Source organism: Varanus komodoensis, unplaced genomic scaffold (genome assembly GCF_004798865.1).
Source record: "Varanus komodoensis strain SLA01 unplaced genomic scaffold, ASM479886v1 scaffold38, whole genome shotgun sequence".
Lineage (NCBI taxonomy): Eukaryota > Metazoa > Chordata > Lepidosauria > Squamata > Varanidae > Varanus > Varanus komodoensis.
The window spans coordinates 7,547,785-7,572,453 of record NW_025335909.1 but is presented as its reverse complement, the minus strand read 5'-3'; the positions used below and the strand labels follow the sequence as shown (position 1 = coordinate 7,572,453).

Genomic DNA, 24,669 nt, shown 5'->3' with positions numbered 1-24,669 from the left:
ACCCCGTCTGACGGAAAGCAAAACCACCCCAAATAGTAGATAGGCTGCAGTACTCCAAGAAGGCAGGGAAGCCAGTGCCGGATGCAGTACAGGAGCTATGGTCTGTCGCCAGGGAGTGGGGGTGTCGCCTGGGAAGTCACATCCGTGAATCCCGCCGATGCAGCAAAGCCTGTGCTGGCCGCAAAGCCCGGGTTCCAGGACTTAGGACTTGATTAGGATTTGTGAAGCTGACGTCCATTTCACATGCTGCATTTGGAATTCCACGGTCAGCGGGATCGGCTGGCTCCGCGGAAGCTCCCCTGCCTCCGGCGAGTCCTTCTTTTTCCCCTTTCCTGCAAAAAGGCAAAGAAAAAATAGACTTTTTGCTCGGAGGGCCAGTATCTTGAACACGCAGGGTTTTTACTTACTCCCTTTAATTGGGGCCTAAAACTCACTCCGATGGCCTTTTAGTGAAACCTCAAGTACATGCATGTCTGAAAGAACCTGCAGAACAAAAGGCACAGATTGGGGGTTTTATGCACTTTTACATTCCTTTGAGGGTCAGGAGGAGCAAGAGCAGAAGTTGAGCAAGATAATACTGATGCTGCTGTGAGGACAAGCCGGACGTTCCCGTCCGGCAGGGATAACTGCTGGTTACCCCTGAAAACCCCTAAAATAGGAGCCTTTCAGCTCGACGGGTGCCCCAGGAGAAACCTCGCTGCACACCTCATCTGCACGGCTCCCCAAGGCCCGGAGGAGGGTCACATGTTGGAAGGGACGGAGGAAGCCCTGCAGCTCCCACCTGGGCGGGCGAGGAAGCGCACGCCTGCCCTGCCCCGCCCCACCCTGCACAGGATCGCGCCCCAGAGGGCTTTGGCGTCTGGATTCCACCCGGCTGCCTGTCCAGTCTGATTCCAGCAGGAGCCACGCAGGAGCACCAACCGCAGGAAAGCACACGCTGGCGAAGCAGTCCAGCTCAGAATCTTTACTCTGGCAAAAGGATTCAGTGTGCACAAGAGAAGGGCCAGGGAGGCGATGTCGCTTGAGAAACTGATAGCCGGGGTGAAGAACAAAGAAGAAGTTGTCCGGCAAGCAGGGAGAGCAAGCCCGGGCTGAATTTTTTAAAGGTTAGGTGCGAAGATCGTGGGAAACATCCCTGCCCTGCAGGCAGAGTGGTTGTTTTTGGCCATAAGCTTCCCTTTCCCCAGCATGTCACTTTATTCAGGGCATGTGGGCAAGTCCAGCTGGTTCCACGGCTGTCTTTTAATGCCTCCCATGAAGGGCCCCTCATGGGAGGGACTTTGGACAGACAGCGCGAGCAATGCTCATGTTGCGCTTCGCCTCCTCGCACGGTTCATTGTATGTGCGTCCATTTTCAGACATGTTAAAATTTTCTCTGCCTGTTAGATTTGTTTAAAAGCCACCCATTAGCATCATGTCTGGAAACTTTTTTGGGGGATGGTCGCATTAACCTTTCCTAGCATCGTATTAATTGCCTGACGATGACAGTCCCAGGACTGAAACTAATTTTTAAAAACTAGCAGTGACAGCTTATACTACTGGCATAATTACTGGTGGTGTCGGCAGCCTGTGCTCTCGTGTGTGTACCGTTACCTTTGGCAAGTGGTGAGGTTTTCTCCGGTCCAGCTTTGGGTTTTTTCTCCTTTTTTGCACCCTTTTTACTATCCTGCAGCGGGGGGGAGGGAGACATTTGTGCTTTTCAGGAAGGGGAAGAGGCACGTGGCCACAGAAAGGCAGCACAGAAACTGCACGCAGCCAGGTGCTCCCGGCTGGGCTCTCCCGCAGGGACCCACTTCGAGGCTTCGGCTCCACCTGGAATAGTCTGCCCATTTGCTTCGGGGAAGCAGCCGTCTCCGCCCGTCTCACATTCCCTTCTGGCCGCCCGAGGCCTGGCGGCAGTTCCAGCCACCCCGCGGGGGAAGTGGCTGGAATCAACATCCCACCATGGCCAAAACCTGAATGCCAAAATTTTGTACACTGCAGCCTCACCCAAGAATCCGTGGCACGTGTAATTCCCCCTTGTTCAGCAGTACTCAGGCGATGGTCAGGTACCTTTTCCTTTGGAGACGGGGGCTGGACGTGCACCTCTGCTGCCAACACACCGAAATCACACACGGTCTCCAGCAGGGATTCCCCGGCAAGGAGGCCTTCCAGAGCGACACGGACGGAGCCCAGCGTCTTCAGGATGGGGGGGTCACTCCGCAGCTCGGGGGACGGCAATTTCTTTTTCTTCTTGTTGCCAGCCTGCATGGGGAGGACACAATGCCAGAGAAAAGCACAATACTTTAAGTAGAACATCTTAACAAAGACTCCATCCTGGAGATGTAACTTGGTTCCAAACACCCAGTTCTATGTTAACAAATTAAGGACCCTTTCCCTTCTGATGACTGGTTATCTTTAAACCGGGCATGGACTTTTCTTACCTTCCCGACATCTTTGCCTTTCCCCTTCTCTTTCTCTTTGTCCTTTTTCCCCTTCTCTGGTTTGCCCTTCTCTGGTTTGCCCTTCTCTGGTTTGCCCTTTCCTTTTTTGGTCAAGCTTTCGTCAGGAGTGGTAACTATGGGCCATGAGACAACCTGTTAAAACAAGGGAGCATCTTGCATTTAAATAGCTTTGGAGGGAACAGAAATTTAATAAACAAAACACTGCCCAGGCAAACTCTGTGGAAGTGAGAAAAGCTCCGTTTTCGGAGAATGCACTTGCAGCTCCTCCGAAGGTGAGAAATGGCTGGTCCCACCTGCCCCAGGCCTTGGCCCACGATGCGAATCAGAACCCGGGCAGGGCGGGCTACCTTTTCCTCGATGACCTCCACCGTGGTCCCGGCCAGAAGGAAGGCTTTCAGCCCGGCCACGTCCTGGGCGCAGTGCTCTTTCCGGTAGTCGCACTCGATGGTCTCCGCCCAGGGCTTCCGGGGGGTGGCATGCAGATTTGCTGCAGGGGGAGAGGGGGGCCAAGGCACTCTGCCACAGCTCCACAGCGCCCCCTCTAGCTGGGGCATGAGTCTCCGGCACGTGGCAGCTCCGGTGACCCCCCCCATGCTCCCCGCCACATGAGGGCAGGGCTTGCTTGCGAGTAGAACCCCAGGCCCGGCGGTCCAGTTAGCTGGTGGCCCAGGAAAACTGCTCACAGACCCTCCCTCCCGCAAGACCTGTGGAGGGACTAGCTCACCCGTCTCCAAGGGCGCCTCCAGCTTGCTCGACGTCTCCGTGGCTGTGGGGGTATGGGTGCCTCCTTTTTCAGGGGCTGTTGCAAGGTCACCATCCAGTGCCGTGGGTGTGGGACTCACTTGGGACACCACAACCTGGGGCAGAAAAGCACCCTGGGGTGCGTGGGGGGGGGGGGAGACGACATGTCCTTACTGCGTGGCCCATGCGGGTGTCTCTCAACATTTGCATTTCTTTAATGCACTTCTTTTCAGCCTGGATCATAAGCAGCTGATGCGGAAGAACACACCTTCCCTTTGCACTGTTACTGTTCCGCCATTTGATTCGTTCAAATGATTGTTCACTCCCAGAGTATTAATATTTAACTTGGTTATTCACCAGATATGCCGCACGGAGTCATTAGTGATAACAGGATGAAGGAAAAAGAGCATCAAGAATGTGGATCTGCATTTAATCCCAGGAATGGGAATGGAGACGGAGAGATGGATGTTGCGTAGATACACAGTGGACAGACAGATAAATCGTGCCGCTTTTCCGTTATTTGGACTCCAAGGCACAAACACCAGTTAAAAACACCAACAGCCAAGAACAAACCAACTGTTAATAAGATCCCACAATCAAGTCTACGGGTTTGCAGGCTTCACAGAGGGCCGTGCCCCCTTTCTGCCCCCCCCCCCCCGACCAGCACTTATTTGAGAATCTGCCAGCTTTTGCAGTTTTCCCCCATTCTTAGAAGCTGAAATGCCAGAATGCTTTGTTACTGGCAGGAAGCACCTGAAGCTCAGCAACACCCTGTTCACCGTCGGTCTTGTCCGCAAGTGGAATATGGTTCCTGAAGGGATCTCCCAAAGCAAGCATGTCTCCCTGTCCAAACCCAGTTTAAGCTGCTAGGATGGAGTGAAGGAACAAGCAAGCCCTCCTTCCTCAAGACAGGAAAGGCATTTTTTGAGGAAGCATTCAAAAATAGATACCGTGGCCTCGGCGAACTCATATGTCACATAATAACTGTAGGTGATGACTGGAGACTCGGGGCCACTTTCCGGTTCCTCGGGGCCTATGGGGTTGGGAACACCCCTGATCTTGCCAATGGTGACGATCATCTTAGCCCTGCATCTCAGGAGCTCTGGAAAGGAAGCGCGGCAGTGCGTGGTTCAGCCACAGCTGCGGCCAGTTTAACGCAGGGCTCAGATGCCCGGGCAGGACGGGCTGCCAGCTTAGCAAGGCCGGAGCGACCTGCCTGTGGAGGCAAAGCACAGCAGCAGAAACAGCAGGTGGGGTAGAGGAAAGGGAAAGGGAAACCAGAATTCCAGTAACCCATAAGTGAGATCTGCCGCAGGAGAAGCACTGGCTCAGGGTTGCCGCCAGCCAGTCCCTCTTTCACGACTCCGTTCCATCATTCCTCCAGTTCCCCAGCCCCTGCCACATGGACGCCCAGAGTCATTTTTAGCACAAACAAACAAACAAACAAACAAAAAACTAGTGGAAGGCGTTTGACATGTCGCTGGGATTTTTGGAGGATGGCCCGGTTGCGCTGTTCAAGCCAGTTTAAGCGGCCAGCTCGCTGGAGGGGTTAAGAGCTCAGGAGCTCTGGGTCCCAGTCCCCACTCAGCCATGGGTGACATTGGGCCAGTCACAGCTCTCAGCCCAGCCTACCTTGCAGGGTTGCTGTTGCGGGAGAAAAGGAGACCCTCGTAGGCCCCTCGGGTGCCTCGCAAGAGGCAGTGAGGCGAGGATGGAAAGACCGTCTCATGGCGAACATGTAAAGGCTCGGCCACCAGGGGTCGCTCGTGAGCCATGAAATGGTGCCTGAGGCTTGAGCTTAGTTCTCCAGCGAAGACACTGTACTTAGAGTCACGCAGTTGCGACCCCAGCAAAGCGCTGCAGTCCAAGATTCCGGCCGCTTGGCCTCCACTCCCTGCCGGTGGCCTGGCGCAGCCCTGGGCCATCTGGGGGTCTCCCCTGCCCCATTTCTATCAGGATCAGGAACATTCACGTATTCTCACCCTAAAGTCCTTGGGTTCCCCAAGCCCCCTGGGGGCGGCTGGTGGGCCAACGTGCTCCTCTGACTGGCAAAATAGCAAGAATTGTACAGTATGCAAGTTTTGCACAACCCAGTCGTCAAGCGTGTGTTTTCTAAATTCAGCTGTCTGTGTTCCTACATTATTCCCCTTTTGCCTGTTTTCCTCCCACTGGGCTCTCCCCGTTTGGCAGCCTCTCCTGAGCCACATTCCAACCAACGGATGCCAGTATATCTTGGCCGATGCATCGAAAGCGCTCACTGCTTAGCCCTACTATTGAAGCATTTCTCTGTCACCCGGGTTCCTGGCCAGCCCCAGGAAGCTGTGCCTCTCGTCCAGCGTGATGAGGACGTCGTCCAGGGCGCAGAGTCTTGGCAGGCTGTCAATGGTGAAGCCCCGGTAGCCGGGCAGGAGCGCGCAGGGGTTGCCCTGCAGCACCAGGATCCGGAGCTGCTTCAGCGTCAGCAGGTGGGCGAGGAGGCTCAGCAGGCTGGTGAAGCTGTTGTAGCTCAGGTCGAGGGAGACGAGCTTCGGCCTGCAAGCAGAGCAGCCGGAGGAGCAACGAAAGCCGGCAAGGGAGCCCCCCAAAGAAAGACATGCCCACATTCCCGGCATCCCGTGCGTCACACGGCAGTCCCTCCCCACGACTCACGTGTGACCCAACTCTGTGGAGGACGGGGAAGGGAATGGGGAGCGAAGCGCCTGGGGAGTGCAGACCCCCAAAGCCGGGAGAAGCAGGCGGGGCAGAGTGCCACTGCGGGTCCGCGGCTGGACGGTCTGGCGAAGAGGACATGTGGCTGACGGGGGTCAGCCAGGGCTGGAGCTGGGCGCCACGGGGCCTCGTTGGGGGAGGCGCCTTCCTTGCCTCAGAAAGCCCCGGGTTGCCCTCTCACTCCCGCCCCTTGCTCTGAGTGGCCCCACCGCCAGGAGGAGGGGAGGCGACCGGGTGCTGGCCCCTCTCCCCGGACCACCGAAGCCCCGGCCTGGAAGACAAGGGCATCTTTCCAGAACAAGGGGCATCAAGGGGGAGCCGCAAGCCGGGCGAGGGCGAGGGGTCGCTGCCGGTGAGGCCGCCGGCTGGGCCCGCAGGAGGTACCAGAAGGCGTCCGTGAGGTACTGCTCCTCCGACGAGCCGAGCCGGCAGTTGTGGCCGAGGCCCAGGTGCTGCAGCTGGGGAGGCGGGTGAGCGCAGAGGTCCCGCAGGCCGTCCACATTGTTGCCACAGAGCTCCAGCACCTGCCGGGCGACGGAAGAACCGTGGGGCTCAACACGCAGGACGAGAAGGCCCAGGTCGGCCCAGAACGCCCTTTATGCCGGAGGGAGAAAATCAGGCTCGGGGTTTGGTCTCAGTCCTCGAGCCCATCATGCTGATCCCAGCTCCCCGCACTGCCAAAGCTTGTGACAAAACAAAAGACGAGCCACAAGTGAAAAAGGAACCGACGAAAGAGCGTAAAAGGAGAGTCTCAGTCGCCTGTGGGGAGCCTTTTATTGTTCCCCAGCATGTTGCGGAAAATGCTTTTTTCCTTTATCAGGGGCCACTTGTCTGCCGCAAGATTTTTTTTTTTTTTTAAACAACAACCTTCACCTAGTACTTTTGCACAAAAGTGTGGCAATCCGTTGGCAACAGTGATGTGCAGAGCATCAATAGTTGCTGGGGGGGGGGGGTTGTCATGACATGTTATTTTGAAATAAACCTACAAAAACCAAAAAGTAAAAAATGATAGCAGCCACTGGACTTGAATTGAATTTGATCAAGGAACCAAGGCTCAATGTGGATGCCCGGAAGTGCTCCCAGGGCCTGGCATGGGCTTCCATGGGAAGTGGTCGCGGCCCCATCGGTGAGGGTGTTCAAGGGCAGGCTGGACTTCGCATGGTAGGCATGTCATGAACAGATCTGGCTGGAGTGAGGGGTCAGTCTAGATGGCCTGGGAGACCCCTTCTGACTCGCTCTGTTTCTATGTGCCAAATTGCCACATGAAAACAAGTGGAAACCATAATACCGAACTACCTTTCTTAAAATTAAAATTTCTCGTTTGCTGCCTTTGATTAAGTTGTTTGCATGTCATCCCAATGAACTTCACATCTGCATTCCTATTTTGGGAAACGGCACTGCTTCCTCTGCCCTCCCCCTCTGTGTGGCCCCTTCTGTCGGATTCCGGCCTCCGATAAACGCCCACCCCTCTTGTTATCCATGGTCTTTCATTCACCTTCAGTGTTGGAGGAAGGTTGGCTGAGTTGATTGTGCTGATGCGATTTGCGCTCAGGATGAGCTCCTCCAGGTTGGGGAACTTTAACAAGCCAGAATCAATTTCGCTCACCTGGGAAGATGGAATGCAAAACACAGGATGGGCGGGAGAGAGAGAGAGACCTTGGGGTCCAGGCCACCAATGGCCACCCATCCCGACCTTCTGGTGGTGATCGCCTGGGGACGTCTGGAGGGCCAGGACTGGCCCATGGCTGGAGGGCTGCACACCCCGGGCCCAAGCCGCATCCCCTGGAAGGCTGGGCACTGCCCGACAGGAGCCGCCTGGCCGGGCCTGCTGGCCACTCACGTCTTTGCTCACAATTCTGAGCGATCGGAAGTAGCAGAAGATGAAGCTGCGCCGGACGACCCGTGGGGACTGCACTGCCAGCTCCCGCAGGCGCTGGTCGGCCAGGCTGCAGTCGGCCGGCAAAGCCCAGGGAGAGCCAGGGCTGCGCAGGAACGCTGTCAGCGACTCGGCCGGTTCTTCATCGGGCGGCGGAAGCCTCTCGCGAGGGGCCGGGCCAGCCCGCCGGGGGCCACACAGGCCCTGTGGCGCCTTCGGGGGGAAACGGGACTTATTCTGCGCAGGAAACAAGGCAGAGAAGATGAGCCAAGTGACGCCTGCCGGGGGAAAACGAGAAACGTGCACAGGGGCAGGCTGGGAGGGCACTCGAGCAGCGAGCTGGCGCTCCTCGGCAGCAGAACCCAGGAATACCGTGCTGGCACGAGCCTGCACTAGCTTCGACAGCGAAAAGGCCTGGAACTCCCAGCATGCCCCAGCTGGCAAGTTCAGTCCGAAAAAAGGCCTAAAACTCCCAGCATGCCCCAGCAGGCAAGTTCAGTCCAAAAAAAGGCCTAAAACTCCCAGCATGCCCCAGCTAGCGCGTTCAGTCCAAAAAAAGGCCTGGTCTACATTGCAGATATAATTCTAAATGCTAATGCTAGGCGAGTGAAGTTGGAATTGGCTGATCTTGAAGATGGAATACATAATCTTGTATGAGCCAAAACGTCAGTTAAGAAGGCTTTGATCTTAAATAACAACAATGTGCTAAGAGATAGTTTAATAAAGAATCGGTATTCCATGAGGAAAAAAATTAGTTCTTCAATCTCCCTCTGATGTTCCCAGTTGAAGCATACAGAAAACACTCAAGGAAAAATAACGCGCTTATAACTTATCGAGATGTTTTTGATCCATCAGGATGAATAAAATCTTGGCAACAACTGAAAGATGAAGGGAAAAATATATAGTGGCTTGTTTATCATGGGTTGATTTCAAGACTGAAGGGGGAAACTCAACCAAGAGAAGGGCATCTTAAGCGATCTGACAGATTTTGAAAAGTTGATTATACAGCAGAAGGATCATCTATTGGAAAGACTTTACAAACTGTTATTACACTGTGATACCGAAAGCCATGAAGATAAGAAACACACGACAACCTGGAAACAGAATCTATTGAATTCGCTGCTAGTCAAGTGTTAAGAGAAGAAGATGTTTTCTCTGTGCTACCCTGCTCCAAGGTAGAAAGGCAGAAAATCTTCAAAATTGCCTATGAGTCCCAAGAACATGCTTTTGAATATTGTGCCAGAGATCCTTAAAAAAAAAATGTCAGAAAATGTTACGTAAATCGCAATGGCAGCAAGAATCCCACTAGCTTCTCAGTGGAAAAAGCGCCAGTGCCCCCGACACTGAGGAATGAAGAAAGAGCTTAGCAGAATAAGCAGCAATGGTGAAGCTAATTAATTAAGTCGACAGAAGGGTGTTAGAAGAATTGAATGGTAAATGGAGAATGTATTGTGGTTAGCATGACTTATGGAAGTTCAGGGGAGTTTGGAAGGGAAATAGGAAAACACTAGAATTTGATCTGATTAGAAAATCTGTTGATATATAGAATATTTTTTTTTTGTTTGCAAACTTTATTCATAGAGTGTGGGAAGGTATGAAAGAGCCATTTTTGGGGACTGCAATGCATAGACTGAATCTGTTTATAATTCCCTTGGCAGCTTTGTTTATTCTGTTCACTTGAGTCTGTTCTGTTTATATTAGTTTCTTTCTATTCTATATTTTCTTCTATGTATTTGTATATGTTAAGAAAATAAAAATTGAAAAAAGAAAAATATGTGAAAAAAAGAGCTGCCAACCTCAGATGGTTCCTCAGCAGCACCTGCATTGCACCTCTTTGTGTATAGGTCTATTCTCTCAATACCTTTTTAATTCAGAGTTAGAAAAATAGGTAACCATCACACAGGCTTCTAAAAGTCACTGTTTGTAGCATTTTAAAGACCTCTGCTGTCTACTAACTATGATCACCTATTCTATTTTTAAGTGCTCTATAATCAATCATCGCTTGATGTAGTACTAAAATGTTATAGGAACACAAACAAAAATAAATTGAATGCAAATCTCTACAAGAATAAAATGCAGTACCAAAGAACAAACAGGGTTATATAAAACAGGCAGCATATAAGCTGAAACTCCTGCAGCACCTCTCTGCCCTTCTGGAGGAGGAGGAGCCCTAAGGGGACCCATCCCAAAAGGAGAGCGGGTTTGGCCGAATTAATCCCCCGTGCGGGTGGGGAATCCAAGCAGACCTCAACCTTATTTGAGGACTCAAGCCCGGCGGGGGGCTCGGACGCATCGAGGGGAGCCCCACACCCGCACTTACCCAGCTCCCCGTCCCACAGGGAAACTGGTCCAGGCACAGGCTGCGGAGGTGCGCCCAAAATGCCCCTGAAGCACTGAGGCCCGCCATGGCTCCGAGCAGCCGCCCCAGCGCAGAGCAGCCGACGGAGGAGGGAATGCCACGGGTACCAGCCCAGCGTCCTCCGTTACTAGGGAACGGACGCAGTTGCTAGGAGATGCTGCATGCCTTCCAAACCGGATTGCCTCCAGAGCAGCCGTCGCTCCTGCGGTTGCCTGGCAGCCCTTCTTTCCACTTGGAAGCCCCAGTATTTCCCACCACATGGCAGAAATAGCCACGCAAGTCCTTCGGACGGGCGGTGCTAACAGTTCTCCCTCGGGGAGCGCCTGTTCTGTGTGCCCGGAGCACTTTAAGGCTGCGCTGAGCCTGGTGGGGCTTTGCTCCCGTGGAGACACGCACCGACGGGTGGAGAGGAATTATCCTGCGGGCCACATCGGCAGGCGCAATTCCACGTTTAAACATGCTGTATGCTGGCCTTCTACAACCGGCTGCCCTCAGGCATCTTGGGCTGCGGCCCCGGAGATACGGGTTGAGCCGCAGAATGGGCTGAAAAGTGAACCTATTCAGTCATTCACATGATGTGACAAGGCATCAGTCCTCACGGCCCGATTCAGTGTGTTGGAAAGCAGTTGATGGAGGAGGAGGAGGAGGAGGAAGACGCTGGCGGGGTCGGGTATAATCTGAGTGTGGGGCCTCGTGCAATTTGGGTTCTCGCCGTGCGCCAGCAAACTACGTTTCGCTAGCCACCAACAGCCCAAAATTAAAGCACGGCGCGCTCTTCTTCGCCGCCGGTTTGCGGCAACGAGGTTCAGCCAACATGGGAAGCCATGGTCCAGACACGGACCAGGCATCAAGTCCAGCCTGCACGGAACTCCCCGCCAGCCCTTGATTGAGTGTGGATTGCTGCGTTGTCCGGACCCAGGCCCCGTGGGGCAGGAGCTGGCTGCAGCCGGCTTCGAACCGCAGCCACCAAACCCAGCAAAGTCCACTCAGCTCCTGAATACTATTGGCAGGAGGATGTGGCAGGGAATGGCAGACCCCATTTGGCCTGGCTCGCCAGAGTGCGGGCTTGACAGAGACCCTCTGCCCAGGCTCTGCAGCCAGAGAATCAGAGCAGTCCTCGCCCGAAGGCCGTGGAAGGTTTTTTCATGCCGATTTTATCGATCTCTCGCTGCCAGGGATTCAGACCCACTGGCTGAGTTGGGGTAACTCCCCGCCGCCCACTCCTCACCCCAGAAGTGTGCAAGCTGGTTTGTCCAACAATGGTATTCCATGGAGGGGAAACCACAGGCAGGAAGTGAGCAAGACTGTCTGCGGCTGTACTCAATGTGCCAACCGTTATCTAGGCCGAGGCTCCGAGCAAGATAAGGGCAGTGGAAACTCACCCAGAGTGGAGTGACGGAGCAGAAGGACAGCGAGAGCAAACGGATGGATTCAGCGAGGGAACTGCAGGCGGCGGTAACCAGCTGGCCTCTGCAGGAGCAGAAAATGGTGAAGACATAGAATTGGGATCAAAAGCAAGGAATCTGGACATCGTGAAGTATGAAAAATAAGTGGAGCAGAATTCCCCCTTCTTGCAGTCTGCAAGCCAACCCCCGATGGCAAATGAGACATTAGACAAACAGTTTGCAAGAGGGAGGAAGACAGGGCAAAATAAAATGAAATAAAAATAATATCACAGCAAGAATATTAGGAGCACGCCGGAAATTAGCTGATTTATTCCTCTTTGGGATGGCTTCCCATTAAGCCGCACTAAGGAAACCTCCGTACGTGCTCACAGCCTCATCGACCTTCTTATCACAAAACATGTTTCCTTTAGATTAAAATGAAAGAAAACGCTGAGAATGAGCTGCTTTCTTGCAGCCTGCAAGAAAGAGCATTCACATGAAATGTAAAGAGCACTCATATGAAAAAAAATTGCCTCGGTGAGGTCTAGCGACTTGTGCCCCTCTCTAAAGACTCTGGCCAAGTATTCGGCCCAGCCCGGTGGTTCTTACCCTACAGGGCCGTTTGGGGGGTCCGTTTGGGGGGTCACACAGAAAGTACAAAGGAGAAACAACAACGGGCAGTTTGGCTCATAAAGAGTTCCAAGTCCTATTGATAACTTTTTGCTGTTCTCATGCCAAATATGATTTGTCTGCTGAAGGAGCAACGCATCCGACATTTCTATCTGCAGTTTGGCCCTGATCTTCCGAGCCGCTTTGTCACTGGAATTAATGATAGTGGCTGTATGGCATTGTCAGCCCACGGTTCACATTTATAAATATCCATTACTGGTGAATAAATACAATAATCAGAGTCTTGATCAAGAATGGAAGGATTAATTGATGTATCCTGTCTTGCCCTATCAACCGATCTCTTTGTCAGCATCTTCTCAGAAGCAGTAACAGATCTCAGGCTATGGTTAATTCAGCAAGGACAGCTGATGCCACAAGCTCTTTATGTTGCGCTGTATCTAAATTGGCCCGTTGTTGGATGTGTAAGGCAATGCATGCTTCTCTCTCATATTTTATGGCTGCTTTTTGTAGTGGGAAAGGTGGTAGTACAGATGGACTTGTGACCGAAAGCTCTTTAATATTTATGGAGATGCATGGTCTTAAATGTCTATTTGTCTTCTGGAACTTCGCGAAGGCCATTGCAAACAGATCCTCCACACCCTTTGGACAGCTAAAAGGCGAGGAGGCTGAGGACGCGATGAAGGTTTCAAGTTTGGAACCAGTGGTCTTTAGGGACAGTCTGGAAATGTCTGGATAGCTGGGCTGCCTTGGCTGAAATCTCTCTATGAAGAGTAGCACATTTTGCTCTCTAGGGGCACTAGGGCCTAGGCATTCGTTGCAACAAATTCATTCAGCTACTCATGTGTTTTCCCTGTTTGATACTGTTGTTTTGGCTTTGATTTTGATGTTGGAACTATTAGTCAATATAAATGTAAGCATAGTTTTACTCATAAAATAACCAAAGAAAAACAGCAGCTCTTGGCACATTATGTTGGAATGCTTCTGTTGGGATGAAGATAAAATAGCAGGGAAAGTCTAACTTGGGTAGAGACAGACTCTCAAATTTCAATTTGCAAGGAATGAACACTGGGGAAGGCCTATACATCTTGCCTTCTGCAGCTTTATTGGATCGGTGCCCCAGTGCCTGCAGTAACTAACAACAGAGGTAGAGATGAACGCAACTGCAAAATCACAGCCCATATACAGACACTTTAATAACCTGCTAGTCACATACACCAATGCAGAGAAGTTTCTGGATAATGTTAGTACAATAGCATCGATGATCAGCTAGGTGATCAGAAAGAAAAGGACACCCGTTGCCTCAACTGCAGCTGGTGGAAACGCCTGTCTTTCCCCACTGGCTGTATTGGCCTCCAGCAGCTTCTCAGTCCAGCCAAGAATTCCATTTTCTTACAGTAACAGCAACACTAAGCAGTCGCCTGGCTTGGAATTCTGCTGCTTTCTGAGAAAGAGGTGCAGGAGCAATTCTATAACACAGAGGCACGTATAAGCGACCTTTTCCTACCAGGGTTTATCTGAATATTCCCAACGGTAGCTTCCACACCGGAGCCCCTTTTGCTCGTGAGGCAACATTCTGGCAGTCTTCTTCACAGAATGTCAGTGCTCCGCTGGAGCATTGATGGCACCATCGTGTGCCGCGCACTGACACATTATTTGGCAGTCACAGCAGAAAGAGCAGGAGTCCGAAGGGTCCCCTGCGCCCTCTTTTTCTGTTGATTCTGCAAGCACGTGCTGCAAACCGCCAGGGAGGAAGAAGAGGGCATGATTAAAAAAAAAAAATCTACTAATTGCATGGACACCATCGCAGCTGTGCAGGGACAGAGGTTGAAAACGAAATGGTGTGCGTGCACACCTCTGCAACTGTGCAGGAACAGCTCAGCGATCCTGCTCAGAACGGCACACCTGTCTAGGGGTGCAGCGAAAAATAGCCATGCCAACAAAATCACAGAGTTCAACTGCAAGTCCCATCAAAAACAGTGCCAAGATAGAGAGCAGGAGACGGGTGGAAATGCACGGGAGTGGGAATGCCAGCCTAAAATGCTGCACGCACGGGCCCTTCCTAAATTGATGCGGAAGCAGGACCACCTCCGCTGCTCCTTGACGTTTGCACCAGCAGCTGAAGAAACAAGCCGCTCTCCAGCTAAGCCATGCGCGGGGCGGGGCGGCAGCTTGCCTCTTCGGCACTGGGAGCCGCCACGCAGAAATCCCCAGCTGTGAGCAGGCTCTTCACAGGGTGACATCAGAGCCATCACGAACCCTTCCACCACATGACGGGAGGTTTCTGGCGCGGAAAATCCAATGCACCTTTTATTTGTGTTCCTTCTGATGGCTTTGCCTCCGCTTTGATCTAATCTTCCTTGGGCAGGCAGTGGGCAGCGCTTTCCTGGAAAGGGACTTCGGGTGGGTGGCGGGGAGGGCAAGGCGATGACGGAAGGGGGCATTTCTAATCGCCAGGAGCGTGGGGGTGGGATGCACGGGGATTCACCGGCCTGGGCGGACTCCTGTGCTCCGGCTCACTGAGAAAACACGTGCAGAAAGGCTGGGCGGGGTGGGGAGGAACTGTACTGAGTAATCTCACACATTTATCTGCCCATCGCTGTCCCTGAAGCTGCCGTTTCCACGGGCATCACAGGCAAGGAAGGGACCCAGACGGGCAGTGAGGGAGTGAACGTTATCTGGCTGTCTAAGTTTCAAGAATGAGTTACCAATTAAGGCGTTGGGGTTTTTTGCTTTCCCCCAGTTTTGCGGGAGCCGCACTCTGAACCAGGAAAGTCCTGCGATTCTGACTGTGTGGACTCCAAAGTGCCAAATGGGGCTGACGCAGTGCTGTGGAAATGTCCAGAATTTCCCTCGTCTCATGATTCAGACCTCTATATCCCACCTTTCTGCTTACCACCTGATCCATATGATGGTTAATATCAACTGATTATCAATGAAAAGATACCAAAGTCTAGATCTACTGTATGGCCGTCTCTGAACGTGTGCAGCTAGCTTCTCCGTCTCAGAGTTTAGGCCTCTCCTGGCCAGAGGAAGGCAGTGGAGAGACTTCCAGATGCTGGAACCTCAACTCCCAGAAGTCCCAGGCCACCTAGCCAATAGGCAGGGATGCCGGGAGCCGAAGCCAAATTTCGGCCTGCTCCTCTAAGCCACCAGCTACCTGATCTGCTGTTATAAATGCTGCAGATGGACTGCCGAGGCGGCCCATGGACACGTCGGACCAGTGGCCCTTCTGGCGTGGCTGCACCACCGCCAGGGCCTCAGGCTTGCACTGAAAATATACCAACAGTGCTCAGGACGCAAGCTGAGCTCTCGCTGGGAGCTTCAGGAGCCGCTTCGTACTGAACAGCCTGTGGTCCATCTGGCCCAGTAGGAACAACGCTGACCGGCAGCGGCAGCTCTTTGGGATGTCATGCAGGGCTCTTTTCTGCCTGCAGATGCTGCTGATCAGGGGCTGTATTGCAAACATGTGCGTGTGTACACACACACACACACACACACACACACACACACACACACACACGGTCTGCCTATTTCTGGTTGACACCACACATGCAAATATCTGCATCTACTTGTATTAATCACAAGGTGCCTCAAGACGCTTGCAGCCGTGAAAAGCAACTTGTGCATTTAATGGAGGAGGAGGAGGCTTCCTGCAGCTGGCTGGGTGCTCAGTAGGCTGGGCCCACCTTTGCCACTGTTTGGCAGGTGCATCCATCCGGCGAGATTCCCAGATGCAGCCTGCAAAGCATTCTAGGAAGGAGCATCCTCTCCTGCCTGAAGCAGCCCTTTTCTCTGCCCTCCGTTTGGCTCCATTGCAAGGAGGAAATGAACGGGGGGTGGGGGGTCCAGCGCCTCCTTACCCAGAAGGGGGCAGGGCAAAGCCCCCGGGCTCCATGCCTCACCTGCCCTTCTTAACCATGGGGGAAAGAGGAGGGCGTACAGAGCAGCGCCACCAGCGGCCCGGCCTGCCTGGGGGACGGGGCCTGCTTGGTGCCATCACCCAGGCCATGCGGGGATCCCTGAGCCCATGGGGCTGGGTGGGCTGCGGCACCCGCACGTCAGAGCGCGAGGGAAACGCTGAGGGTGGGCACAGGGCAAGCCAAAGGCCACGATCGCTCTGCTGGAAACAATTTGAATGAAAAAAATCCTGATGAGACAGATAGCGCTGATAGTCAGTTTCCTTTTGCAGTTATCAATCGCTTACGTGGCAAAGGAAAAAGTGGTTTCAGGCGTGGGGGAATGAACGATACAAATATGGCCTCGTGGTGCCGGGGAGACACAGACACTCGGTGGTCAGCAAGCCGCGAGGATCCCTGCTCTTACAGCTCCACGAACCATGCTGCAGGCGAAAGGTAGGGGGCAGGGATTCCCTGCTGCGCCACCCTCTTGGAGGGGTCGGTTGCAGGACCGGGTCGGGAGCACGGCAGTGGGCAAGGGGTGGAGGGACCGGGCCCTCAGCCGCTGCTTGCCAGGGAGTGAGGGGGGTCTCCTACTCCGCAGCCGGCCCGTCAGGGGCCTCAGGGACCGCCCGGGAAGCCTCCGAGGGCCACAGATGGCCAGCGGCTGCCCGACCCCCTTCTCTCCCAGAAAGGCCAAAACTGAGACACCTCACCTTTATAGAAGCCTCCCCTGGCGACAAAATGCTGCAGATCAGCGGACGCTTTGAATGCATCTCCTTAACCAAGGGAGATCATAGAATGCAGTCTGTGTCAGTGAGATGGGCCAGGGCCAGAAGGTCCCTGCATGGTTCTAGCAGAAGCCCATCGATGCGAGGAATTCGGGCAAGCAACTGCACATCCTCCAGCCAGGTGTGCTCCAGCCGAGCCGGACTGCACTCCCCATTATCCTCATGGCCAGGAATGGGCATTGCAATCCAGGTCCCCGAAAGGCAGCAGGCATGTCCGCAGCAAACGCGGATCCTACCACGTGCCTCTTGGGAGGCGCTGCAGCTCTGCCCAACCATCCTGGGGGTTGGCCAAGACGGGTGGGAAGCCCCCACATTCGGGGCGGTGCTGACAGACGCTCAGCCTCTCCCCACACTCGGACCCAGCTGTGCGCTGCAAAGCATCATCAGAGGTGGTGGGCAGCGGCCGTTGCTAAATTTGGTCCGTCCTGCCGGTTCTGCTCCTTGAGGAATTCTGCTCCTTCTTGGGCTGAATCCCTGAGGCAGGGCAAGGGGAAGGCCGGCGGAGGGAGGCTCAGTCGTAGTCACTGCATCTTTCCAACGACCCATGGCCTGTTTCTCTCGTGAACAGGGATCTGCGTGCTGCTCATTGCCCTCTGCGGCATGCCCGTCTTCTCAGCTCCACATGGAACCAGTCCAGATTGCCCTGAAATATTGGAACACAAGGCGGGAAATCTTCTAGCAGACTGTGTAAGTATGCTGAACCAATTTCTCCCCTTCACAATAAAGCCCTGCACACCTTTAAGCCTGCAAGCACCATTCTCCCTGGCCCCGGTTCTCCTCAGAGCAGGAGGAGTTTGTACAGGTCCTTGGGCCTCATCCTGGCGGCTGCGCACCCCTTCCACCCCTTTCCTTACGAGCAAATGCAAAACGTAGAAGCCGAAAGAAAGCCATAACAGCTCTCAAGAGACGTGGAGGGTTGCATGTGACCTTTGATGGATCTGCTGTGCAGCTTCCAGGCGCTTCCACAGCAGCCCGACCTGTGGGAAGAGGGAGGATAGAAGTGCGCTTGGCGCATGGCTGGTTTCGAGCCCAACAGAAGCTGGCTGCCAGCACTGGGGCTGGTCTGCGCAGCGTGCGCCCAGGATGCGCGTGTGGGCAAGACTGCCCAGCATTTCCCTGAGAGAACGTCTTCTCAGGGCAAACAAGAGGCAGGCGGACTCAGGGATGCATCCTGGGTGCCACTGCCAACACAGAGACGGAGCGAGTCAGAAGGGGCCTCCTGGGCCATCTAGTCTGACCCCCGGCTCCAGCCGGCTCCGCTCTCGACACGCCCACCATGTGCATGGCCCACCTGTCCTTGGACACCGTCACCGGTGGGGCCTCAGCCACCTCCCGTGGAAGCCCATTCCACACCCTGCGGGTCCTGTCAGGAGTGCTTCCTGGCATCCAAACTGAACCTTGGCTCCCTGAGCTTTGCAAGCAACCGCTGATGCCTTACTCGCTTCTTCTACAGAAAAAGAAGACCGAGCACAAGGAGTCCAACATGGAGACTATGAGGGCGAGCATCTCGCAGTCATTTACAGGGCTTCCCAACTGCACTTTTCCACAAGGAACCAACGTGACCACCGTCATCCTCGTCATATCGGCATTTAATGGGCTGTTCAAGCAGATGAGCTCCTTACACCGGGAGTTGTTCTCTCCTGATTTCTTCCAAGATCAGACATTGTGTTACTTATCCATCAACATCTCTGCCTCTCCTAAGCCCATCACCTATGAGAAGGACAAAAGCAAACTCGAGCAACACATGCAGCTTTGCTATGTCTTGGAATATTATGAACAATGTATGACGAATCTTGCGAAGCATTGCAAAAAAATGCAGCCAAACCCTTTCCTGAGAGTATCCAGGGGATGAGGTGAAGCTGCAATGCTCTGCACTGACCTGGGGACAACTTCTGCTGACTCTCGTGTAATCAGGCATCCAGAAGATTCTGACCCTTGCAGCACAAGCCCGGTCTACTCGGGAGTAAGGTTTGTTCCCAGGTGACTGCACGCATGCATGTGTTTTCCATTCTTCCAGGTCAATAATTATTTTATTTAAGTATTTATTTGGTTAGGACATACACATTTATTTATTTATATAATATTGAAGATTATTTTATGAAGGCATTGCTGGTCAGTGCATATGTTATTTATATAGAATTATGGCAGTTTTCTAGCATAACTTTGGAATGTATCTTTTATAATGGACACATATGCATACCTCTATAGATTTTCGACATGGAGAGTTATATTGCTGCTTTTAGGCATGATTATGCATGGACTACAAGAAGACAGACCAACAATCCCACCTGCCGGTCCATATGCAGATCATGCCTAATGCCCACCTGTTCAAGTCCTCAACCTGCATCAGCAGGTTGGTGGGGGCGTTTATCCCTCCAATGTTGTGTATTCGTGCTTCACTTGTCAAATGGGTGTGGAGAATTTATGTTGACCTTGTGTTACATTTCAAGTGGGCAGGTAATTGAGAAGAAAAGGCACATCAATAAACATAAAGAGTTTCCCAGCATGATGTTGATCTGTATTATTGCCTCTTCCCAAAAGGAGGTGAGAATTGGGCATTGCCTGAACATAGGAGTCAGAGAAGCATTACTCTTCCAAACTAATTTGGAGAAACTTGCATTAAAAAGATGTTGTCATGTCTAATGTACCTGAAACATACATTTTTTTCTGATTTAATAGTAACCTAAGATGTGTTAACCTTTCTGGGACAGTTGGCAATGTAGCCATCTGTTGACTGGGCAAGACCCAATCAAATTCATTACTCCATTCCTGCTTCAAAGCCTGTACATTATCTTTATTAACTGGTAAAAGGTACTTGAGTAAAAGTTCAGCATGCGTGTGACAATGGGTCAAACTATTAATGGACTTGGTGTGATGTGCTAACCTCTTTTTCCACCTGATCTGTGGGAGGTGCTCTGTCGATTTTAGTGGGTTTGGGGAGAGGATCCAAACATGGAAGATTCTGAAATGGGCTGGGGGTGGGGGGAGTCTATTCCGAGTGGAAAAGACCCAATTTAGTACTAGCCCACAAAGAAGTCTAACCACATAAAGACAGACTAGGGAAGCCATATCTGCCTGGCCTCTTGCATTAGAAACTGCATCCTTTTCCAGGATACTCATGAAATGCATGAAAAACCTTCCAGGAAGCCATGCAAAACATAAATCATTTCAGGGATTACATTAATCTTGAGTGCTTTCATGCTAGAAGCTTAGAGATACCCATGTATTGATATCCCATAAGATGCTATGTGTCAGCTTATTCAAATTGAGTCTGATTATTTGAGATACATCTTTGGGGAGGAGTGTTCCAAAATTAGTAATGAAATCCAGGCAGAGGCTGAATTGCCAATTTGCCAGTACATTGGGAGAAAGGTACCTTCAGCTTTCATCCATTCAGACTTGGGCCACCTAACTGAATAGCCAGACAAACTACCAGAAGTGTGACTCGTCACTGGAACAGCCTGGAATCAGTGCAAGATCACCAACGTGTGCAAGAGAAATGTTTCCCTCTCTCCTTCCCCCACACTTTCCCCTTGCTTCCCAAACTGAGAAAGAGTTCTACTGCACATGGATTTCTCTGCATGAGGAGTGGCAGGGGATACAGAACCGTTCGTCAATTGGTGCCTGTATTTTCCTTGCTCTCACTAACAAAGCTCATGGTATAATCATCAAACTGCAAACATGTGGATGAAAATTCCTTTTGGCGAGTGTAGACTAATGCTCTAGAATGCACCTTCCTGGCTGAATTTGTCTTGTTGACTGCTTGCTAGGCAGAGTTTTTAAAAACCTTCAGACTGTCAGCCAAACCCTCCCTCCCGGCTCGACTGCCACCTGTTTGCCTGTGTGTAAAACTGGATTCTTCCTCTCCCACATCTTTTGCTGTCCAGTGGCTGTGTGGCCACTCTACGAGGCAAGATAGCCGTCCTGGAGCCAGGCTCCAGGGACCCCCTCGCGTCTTCCTCGTTTGATTGGCCATGGCCCAAAAAGAAACTATGCAGAAGGAAAAATGAATAGGGAGAGCGAGAAGAAGCCCCCACCTTTACAAATCTTAAAATTAAGTTTCCATTTCCATGCCATAAATAGTGGTTTGTTGCAACCAATGAAAGCACTTCTGTTAAGTGAAACTCTGGGTAAGAAAGTTGTTTCTTGCAAAGCAATAACCCTTAACAATATTATTACTGTGAGGAAATGTGGTTTTTCCACTCCATGTTTATCTGGTTAGCAGATCTGCTGTGCAAAGCCGTCTTGCATTGCCTGCTATGGCATTTGATAGGAGATGTGTGAGCAGCACTGCTTCGATGGCTGAGCCTCAGGGAGTTGGTGTTTGTGATTACGGTACATTGCAAAGAACTGTTGACACGGAAGCCTGCCCTTGCCTTGTCAGAGGAAAATGTGGCCGACACATCCTGCAGAGCTGGTAGTGATTTATTCGAAGATCTAAGCATTAGCACCGCTTCCGCAATGTTTAAAGAAAAAAGGGCCAGTGATTTCTTTTATTCTTTGAGACAATTTAGATACCACAAATGTCCACAATTTATACATCCAGGGAGTGGGGAAACTGGATTCCATTGGCCTCTTTGAAACCATACAGCTTCAGTGATGGGTGGGTGGGTGGGTGTGATTACAGCAAAATCTGGATTGGAATTCTTGCTCACCGGGAGCTTTCAACATTGGGAGCAATTCAATCGTGCGATTCTTGCACGTGTGTTTTGAAATCATACATGTGGCCAAGGGCTGTACTCGGAAGGGTTCCTCCTATGCCTGTCTTCCACAGTGGAGGTTACGAAGAAAGCACTGGGAGAGGCACAGTTTTTTCTTTCCATTGTGCACACAATCGCAGCCCGCTCTTGAGGAGGGCCGTGGAGATGCCCAGAGAACAGAGGTGCTGCTCCTGGAGACAGCCCCCTTCACGCAGACTAAGAAACCAGTATAAGCTGCGTTTCAGTGCTGCATTTTTGCATTTGGTACCACAAAGCCTGCACTGGCTGAAAGTTTCTTGGAGTCAAAAGCAAAGTCCCTTTACTGAAAACAAGCACGTAACTGCCCAGCCGGCCAGGTGTCTTTTTTCAAAAAAATAGTATTTATTTAAGTCGTAATTGTAAAAAAAAATTGCAATTGCACGTTGAAAGATAGCAACCCGAAGGGCGCCACAGAACATCATGTTCATGCAATAGAGAAGAAATAACAAGGCTGCATGAGGGATCGGCACCCTTCCGAAGCTTGTTACACTCTTTAAAAAATGAAAAACAGCCAATCCGTTATACAAATATGATGATTCGCAGTTGCAAGAGAAGCGGAATTTGTCCAAACCATGATTGAAGAAGTATATATAACTCCGTATTTCATTTATAAAAACAAAACACATTTATGGTTATAGTTCAGATTGAAACTAAACCCAAAGCAACCAACTGCAGGATGATCGTATCAAAACTAACCTCTGCATATGACTGTTAACTTTACAAAGCCGTGCAGAACCCTTCCTGCTTGCTCATCAATGCCTTCTTTGCAGCTGATAAAAACAGTTTTGGAGTTTTCCCGTATGTAAGGGGGGAAAAGCTCCAATGATTCTCACAGGCAGTGATGTGGGCAGTGTTAAACTCCCTGAAGAGCGAGGCCGAAAAGCCGCTCTTTTCACAGGTGCAGGTTATGGCAGGTGTGATCCAACTTGCACTGGCTGAATGGGTTAAACAGCGGCGCCGTCTCCCTGCCCTGCATCCCGGTCATCCCAGTCTGCCTGTTAGGTGGATGCGGTTTAGAATCAGCCTTCCCCACGACTGCGTGTGCGTGTGTTTCAGGGCTCTCCTTGACCACGTCCTCCGCCTGCCCCAAAGCTCTGTGCACGAGCGGCTGAACCGGGCTCCGTCTCTTGCCCTGAAAGCCCCCATGAAGCTCGGTGAACCATGCGGTGGTCGCTGAAGCCCCCTGGGAAGGCCCTGCTGTCGTCAAGCCGCTCGGAGCTACGGGTGGCCGCCTCCTAGAGGGGGGTGTGATGGACCCTTCCGGCAGCACAAAAGGATTTGCACGGGGCAGCTGGATGGGCTGGGAGCTGCTGCCGGCATGAGCGTCGTTTCCCAGAGGGAAGCTGAAAGCACGGCGCACCTCGGCTCTCTGCCCTCGACACCCAAGCGAGCTGGGAGAGGTCAGCATGAGAAGGAAGATCAGTCTCTTGATCTCTGGGTCCCACCAGAGTCCCTGCACATAAAAATACCGTGTGGAGGGGAACGAATCGGTCGCTCCAATGAGCAAGGTGTCCCAAGAGGTATATAGCGCGATTCGGGTGCGTGCAGGAGCCGCAGTGTTCAGCTGCTTTGTCAGACGCCCCAGACAGTCCTCGGGCTCCTGAGAAACCTCCCCTAAAGAGAAGGCTGCTTTGTGCAACCAGATGTGTTTTGGCCAGGCTATTTCTGATTTTCTAGAAAGTCTTCTCTTCTTGTGTCTTTTAAAATGCCCCATATGGCATTTTACAGACGAGGGCCTTTGGTAGTGAGATGTAAACAAACCTTGTCAGGCAACGGCGGCACCTTAAACGCCAAACCATTTCCCATAAATAGCCTGCCAATGCGGCGTGGCAGAGCGGAGGCTTCCCTGAAGACGGGCTACGTAGCACGGTTAAGGCCGTGAGCCGGGAACCGACAGCCGGTCATCCACGGCATGGGAGGACAGCCTCGGGGTGACCAGACAGGGACGGGTAACCAAAATGGAGCCCCTTTTTTCCCTTTTCAGCTGAAACGTTTTTTTCTTTTCACTCAACTTGCATTCAGTGCTCCTGAGATCAAATAACCTGGAAACAGAGAAAATTCCTTATGCCAAGATTTCCCAAGTCGATGCTTGCCAAATGAATTGGCCGACACTTCCCGGCAATTCCCTGGGGAATACCGGGATCTGTAGTCCTCCTGTTCACTTGCAGGCAAATTTGATTGATTAAGGATCCAATCCCATGCAAGTTTAACTGATTAAGAACAATTTAAAAAGGCCTGCTGTGCTTGGTCTACACTTGCAAGGGACCTGTGGGTCAGCCGATTTAATGTGTGTGAGATCAGCGAACCCAAGTCTGATGAACTGACAAAGGCCCAACTCAACTGAGTGAAAAGTCGCAGTCTAAGACCGGTGGTCACAAGCGCTGGAGCCGCACAAGACAATAAAGGCACGGAGCTCCTGGGCCATCCCTGAACCGTGCTTTAAGGCACCAGAAGCAGGCCAGGGGAGCCCCCCAAAAGCTCCCCTGGCACGCGCCCCCTCCCCCCGCAGGTTGTTCCTGTGATTAAGGCTTGCGCCACCTCAGTGCCTGAAGTGATTCCCTGGCTATGGGGTGGGGGGGCACGAGGGCTGAACAGAGCGGGAATAAGCAGCAACTAGAACTGAGACCGATTTCCTGGGGAATTTTCCCAGGGTTCAAAATGAGCTTCCATCTTTCCTGTGGCACCAACCATGTCAACTGTTTGTCCAGCATCTCAGCCAGGAGCTCCACAGCTCAGGTGTCTAAATGACCACGGCTCCTCTATGGAAAGCAAATACCTGCTGTGGGTAACCAGGTGAGAAATGCTGTTTTGGGAGGGGCGGTCTTTCCTCTCACGCCACCGGCATGCCAGCACAGGCAGGTGGGCTGCTCAGCATCTCTCTGAGGACTAAGGACCTCTGTGAATTTATTTGCCAGGCCCCTTCCAATGTGCCAGGGTGGTCAGCCTGGTGTTTTAAAAGGTCTCCGTTTACGGAAGGATGAAGCCCATCTTGAAGCAAGGCCTCTTCACATCTGTCGACGGGTCTTGATTTAGCCACTGGGGGTCAGTGGTGGAAGAGGGACGGGAACAACCATGAGCTGTTGAAATGCTAAAAAACTA

At 52.2% G+C, this 24,669-nt stretch overlaps 1 protein-coding gene across 1 annotated transcript; it reads right to left on the bottom strand.

Moving 5' to 3' along the window:
• Positions 1–201: 201 nt before the first annotated feature.
• LRRC43 (leucine rich repeat containing 43) lies at positions 202–10,177 on the bottom strand. Its single transcript, XM_044440950.1, has 12 exons — positions 10,091–10,177; positions 7,735–8,007; positions 7,390–7,500; positions 6,279–6,418; positions 5,479–5,717; positions 4,136–4,287; positions 3,169–3,301; positions 2,792–2,931; positions 2,424–2,576; positions 2,053–2,244; positions 1,594–1,666; positions 202–332 (listed from the first exon to the last, which is right to left on the bottom strand). The coding sequence occupies exons 1-12, from the start codon at positions 10,175–10,177 to the stop codon at positions 202–204; spliced, it is 1,824 nt and encodes a 607-aa protein (XP_044296885.1).
• Between the last annotated feature and the right edge of the window lie 14,492 nt (positions 10,178–24,669).